This window comes from Megalopta genalis, unplaced genomic scaffold (assembly GCF_051020955.1).
Source record: "Megalopta genalis isolate 19385.01 unplaced genomic scaffold, iyMegGena1_principal scaffold0026, whole genome shotgun sequence".
NCBI lineage: Eukaryota > Metazoa > Arthropoda > Insecta > Hymenoptera > Halictidae > Megalopta > Megalopta genalis.
This window is the reverse complement of record NW_027476096.1, coordinates 2164047-2169653: the sequence shown is the minus strand read 5'-3', so window position 1 is coordinate 2169653 and position 5607 is coordinate 2164047. Positions and strand designations below refer to the sequence as shown.

General features: G+C 49.6%; 1 protein-coding gene across 2 annotated transcripts; it reads right to left on the bottom strand.

Moving 5' to 3' along the window:
- Positions 1-833: 833 nt before the first annotated feature.
- Positions 834-4934, bottom strand: LOC117224509 (uncharacterized). 2 transcript variants are annotated; one of them, XM_076527554.1, is made up of 5 exons: positions 3447-4934; positions 1846-3358; positions 1634-1703; positions 1198-1570; positions 834-1118 (listed from the first exon to the last, which is right to left on the bottom strand). In XM_076527554.1, exons 4-5 carry the CDS (start codon positions 1554-1556, stop codon positions 1070-1072), a joined length of 408 nt encoding a protein of 135 aa, XP_076383669.1. In that variant the 5' UTR covers positions 1557-1570; positions 1634-1703; positions 1846-3358; positions 3447-4934; the 3' UTR covers positions 834-1069. The 2 variants fall into 2 exon arrangements, with proteins under 2 accessions (XP_076383669.1, XP_076383668.1); XM_076527553.1 differs by having other exon boundaries at positions 1198-1703; positions 3447-4933.
- Between the last annotated feature and the right edge of the window lie 673 nt (positions 4935-5607).

Sequence of the window (5607 nt, the reverse complement as noted above, 5' to 3'; positions counted from 1 at the left end):
GCGCTTGCAGTCTAGTTTCTGTCTATACTTTTGCTCTTGCAAACTTCGCTACAACTTTGTAGTATTAAATCAATCGCTTGGTCGTATCATTCGTGTGCTTCATAACACATCACTACATTCTGTATCAAGTCATCATTTTATTGTACATCTTCTTCTCGAGTATTGATATAATTTTTAGAATATATTTCGTTTTATTAAACCAGCGTTTTTCACCATACAGTGCGGCTGTGAAACGGTCGTTACGGTTAAACCGTTAGTAAAAAGATTCAAAAGTCTACGCTCTGTGACTTGTTCATTGCTTCGAACGCGACCCGAAACCTGCGCGTAGTTCTCTCCTTCCGTCGCACCTCGTGGTCGAAGCCTGTTCCTATCTCTCTCGCTTCACCATCTTGCAGCAACTCAGCTCGCCTCTCATCGGTCACTGTTTTTCCTTATTAACCCGTAATTATTTATCGCTTTATAGCAGTGAATTGCATTTTCACTAAGGAAAAAGTTATTTCGAATGACCTCAGGAACCCCTATTTCTTGATTGCAAGACATTTTTGGGGCACCCTGTACAATCACGGTTACAGAATTAATTTCAAACTGTACCTTTCTTTAAAAAAAAAGAAATAAAGGGTGAAATTATATTTTCATTTCTTTCCGGATTTTTAAACATTTCTCCATCACTATAAAATTGCATCTATTTAAAAGAAATATAAAAAGTGTAGTCAAATAACATCTCTTTTAAATTGGAATGTTTTCTATTTATTACTCCAATGTCATCACTGTGTAACGCCGAGGTTCGTGCTCGACGGGGAAACAGACGAATAAATAATTTAGTCTCGCGCAGATTTCAAAGATAACGAAAGGGAACATTTATTCAACGAAATCTTAATCTACGTAGTACAAAAAATTCTAGCTGTACTAAACTAAAGAACAAAAGGAACGCGTCCCAGCTAAGGAGCTGAATACGCCAGCTCCCTTTCTGCACGGTGCGTGCTGATAATAGACGAGTCGTTGTACTGGCCTCGCTCCCTCTCCACCAGCCGCTTCCCCAGCTCCTAAGATTCCATAGGAGGAGTCCCGGCTATTTCAATTGTTCCTTAGGTCGGTAAGTTTGCCGAGGAAACCGAGCTCTAAAATAAGAGACCAACGTGTTAGGTGTTGTTGGGTGAATTAAGGAGGGGAAAGAAGGGGTTATACATATATTTGTACCCCGGGTATTCGTTCATCCGAAATCGGGCACGTTGATCTGCGTTACAGTAATTCCCCATACTCTTTCTGCGGTGGTTTCTGCGGCCCGTAGCAGAATTATTTATTGCCGGTGGCTGCTCTGTGACGGCGACCTGGAAGTAGTTGGGAGATAGAAGCCTCTGCAGCCCTAGGACTCCATGTGCCAACTCGTGGGAGTCTAGCTGCAGGGTCTTCTCTCCGGGGGCGTCGTTCATCAGGCTCAGCTCATTGGATGCCCATTTCTTCAGATTAAACCCGCCCACCGTGAGCAGCTGGTACAACTCCTGTTGTAAAGAGCGGGCCTGGTTGTATGTGGGCGCTCCTGATAAGGCATCGTCCATATAAATGTCCAGCCCTACAAGGGCCAAACGTCAGCTGCTGATGGCAATGAACCGTCAGGTAAGGAGCACAGGCCAACCTATAGGTAACGGTCGTGAGGTGGTATGACCGTTCCTCTGCTTCTGGCTTGCAGCTCCAACGTCGATCTCCTAGTTATAGCAATACCTGTCTGAACATCTTTTCAACATCGGCGGTCGAAGATCATCGCATGTCGTCAACAACGGAGTAACACATAGAAGAGCGGAGGGAGGACGTTTAACTCGGTAAATAAGAAGTCATTGAGGGACTTACCCGATAAGGTAGCCATAGAGCCGTTGAAGACCATCCTAAATTTGGTAGTCGTGCTAGAGGTCTTCATTACTCCATGATGGGATAGGTAATAGCACGGCTCGTGGTCCGCCATGAAGTTACGATAGGCATTCTTCAACGGCGGATCCCATACAAAGCTTCAGTGCACGAACCTCAGAGAGCACAATGTTGTGCCTCTAGAGTCACCCAGTTGTGGTGTCTCGAGGAACGGTAGGCGGATCACATACCATCCGTCGTTAGCTCGTCGGTATGTCGTCAGGAAGTGATCCTCACAGGCTTGCTCTTCAGTGGTGAATGGGATCTCCTCCCTTACTTCTTCCTGGTCCCGAAAGCGTGACAGCGCATCAAATAAATTTCGGTCCACAGCGTGGTGGTTACGGCGAGTTACGAACAGAGGATGCAGTGACTGTCTTGATAAAGACCCACCCTAATTTCCTGAGCCTCCTAAGCTACGGGATCGGTGAGTCCGCCCTTCAGTATACCACGCTGTAGGATCCGGTTGTAAACATCCGCACCTAGAAGGATTCCTACCGGATCTGGCTCCTAGTAACGTGGATCCGCGAGGGTGATCTCATTCAGGTAGTGCCAACCCCGGTTGTCGGTGTGGCACTAGGGCAACTAAGACAACTCGGGCAAGGTGTAAGTCTCAATCCGGAGACATGATTCCTGAGGCAGGGTTGAAGTCAACTGCAAGATAGCGCGTCCTCTTATGACGCAAAAGCGTGACCCTCCTACCCCAAGCAGAGGAATCTTGCCGTCTTTACGGAGAAGTGTTAGCCGTTGCACCAGGGATTCCGTAATGAGCGACACCTCACTTCCAGGATCGATGAGGACCCGCACCGTCTCTATCGCACCTCCAGAACCCTCGACGATCACTCTTGCGGTACTAAGTATTACTGACATAGCTCGTGGTCGAGGAAGAGCCGCATGCTGCAAGAGCGCCGTCTCCTCACTCAAATAGGCCTCGTGCAGGACCGTGTGTCGGTCAGAATACCTCTGGCAATGTTTGGTATTGGAGCATTTATCCAAAGTGTGCTTGCCCAGGCAATTGGTGCATAGCTGTCTGGACTTCACTGTGCTCTTCCTCTCAGCGGCGGTCTGCTTCTTAGATTGAGGACAGTAAAGAGGGAACTGCGTGCCCTTGCGAAGATGGCAAACGTTAGCAGCACCCTGAACTACCTGACGGACTCCAGCGCTTTTCGCGGTCGTCCCCTTCCTGACGTCCGAGCCTCCAGATCGTGGATGTTCTAGCCCCTCGACGGAGTGAATGCGTCCCTCCAAGAACGTCCGCAGCTGCTCCAGCGTTGGCAACTTGGTGATGCTTTCAATATGCCGCTCCCACTCTCAGCGTGTTAGGCGGTCGAGTTTTCCCACCGTGAGGTAAACAACCCAAACCTCGGAACTCTGGACGGGTCGTCCGTGTTCGGCCAAGCTATCACCAGCGTCTCAAGTACCATCCAGTGTTCGAACAGAATTCAACGAATGATTCGCAAAGCTAATTTAATAATAAATAATCGCGTTAAGGGACGTAAAGCATTTGTTTATTAGAGAAATATGAAAAATATTATCAATAAGAAACTCACCCATTTAGTTGAGGATGCATTTGCTGACTCGTACGCACTGACCTCGTACAACGTACAGCTAATCTCAGGTCGATGACCGCAACATTCGTGGGATACTCTCGAAGGAACCTCTGGTATGGTTATTTGCGAAGTTCATTTACACTGCACTGTCAACAAACACTGATCACTTAATTAATCTTTAGTTATGGAGTGTGTTCTTGTAAATAACTGGTGCGTGCGGTGTAACTATTAACTTTATTTATTAAGTTGCGTAGAATCACTTTCGGGTAGCGTGACGTCGTAGCAAGAGAGGTATGAGAAGTATGAGAAGTAAGATAGGTATCAGAGGTATGAGGAGTATCAAAGGTATGAGGGCGAGCGTCTCACTGCTGCTCTTTTTATATTATCCTGTTTGCCCCCGGCAAGGGCTCTGGACACCCCCTGATTGGTTGACCCGCGAATGGGTTTTCCCAATCAGCGTTGTCCATCTCCTTCTCACCGCGTTGTCCCTTACGCCCTGAGCGCGACCCGTTTTGGGACCGCGTGGTGATTGGAGTGGGTGCTCTTTTATGATGTAACGGTCTGGGTTTTCCTCAGGGCTGTTGCGCTCGGACGTCCGGCGTTCGGGTCCGTTTTGCGTGCCCTTCGGAATTTCCCGTTATTTATGACGGTCTCGTTGACTATCGAGAATCAGGTAAAAAAGAAACTCTACTGGCTTATTGCCATCCGGACAGGAAACAGCTTACTCAAAGATAGCCTTTTCGAAGGAGAGTCATAAATATGTTAGTCGTTTGCGCGAGAAATAAATCTTTTCTTATGCGCGCCGACTGGCCGCTACATCACCCCCTTACCAGTGCAAACGTTACTATCTGTAATACATTCGCTTATGTCTACCTTAAGGTTACTGTCGCTGGCTGTTCGCTACCTAACGCCTACCTGGAGCCTTTCCGGAAGTCGTACTCTTCTACCGGAACGAGTACGGGGCTCAGGCGCGTTGCTGTGACTGCTGTCTGACGTATTGCTGTGTTGTTCGAGGTCGTTACCGACGTACTTGTCGTCGATGATGTAGGCGGGTTTGAGCCTATCGACTGAGACGGTGGTCTCTTTGCCTCGAACCCGCACCACAAAGTTCTTGATGTCGTTGCTCCTGGATACGACAGGGAACGGTCCGTCGTACGGATTTTGGAGGGGGCCTCGTACCGCGTCTGTCCGTATGAAGACGTGCGATGTTGTCGCGAGGTCCTTAAAGATGAACATCCTCCTTTGTCCGTGGCGGGAACCCTGTGTCGGTCGTATCTTACGGAAATGGTCGCGCAGCTGTTCTATCACCTGGGCCTGGTCGGTCGCGTTGGTATCGTTGTCGCGGAACATCTCTGCGGGGAGCTTGATGTTCTCGCCGTACACCAACTCCGCGGCTGATGACTTTAGGTCATCTCGGTACGCCGCTCGTATGCCCAGCAGAACGGCAGGTAACGCGTCGGTCCACCGGTCGTCGGCACGACATTTTATCGCTGCTTTCAGCTGCCGGTGAAAACGCTCGACCATGCCGTTTGCTGCGGGGTGGTACGCCGTAGTTCTTAAATGCTTACATCCGAGTAAGTGGTTCAATTGTCTGAACAGATGGGACTCGAACTGCCGGCCCTGATCCGTCGTTATTCTGGCCGGTGTCCCAAAACGTGCAATCCACCCCGAAACAAAGACACGCGCGACTGTTTCGGCTTCGATGTTCTCGAGCGGTAAAGCTTCTGGCCAACGCGTATACCTATCGATGCAGGTGAGGCAGTATCTATTGCCCCTCGACGTAGGTAGTGGTCCTACCAAGTCGAGGTGCACGTGCTCAAACCTGCTCGACGGCGGCGCGAAGGTGCCTACCGGACTCGAGACATGTCTGGTGATTTTTGCTTTCTGGCACGCGAGGCAGCTCCGACTCCACTCTCGGCAATCCTTTTCCATCGGCGCAGGGCGCTGAACACAGGCAGAAAGGCGGGTAGGATTCGGCTTGCCGGGTCCTATTCTGCTGATTCCTAAGTGCTAGGCGTTGTAGAGTAGCGACTACACGATCCCGAAGCGCTAGCCGACCAGTGCTGGAGATGCGGTGTCTCCAAACATGGTAGTAGCTTTGCTACGACAGGTCCTACCAGTCGGCCTTCTAAATACTGGTACCTCGGGTGTCGGCGTGCCC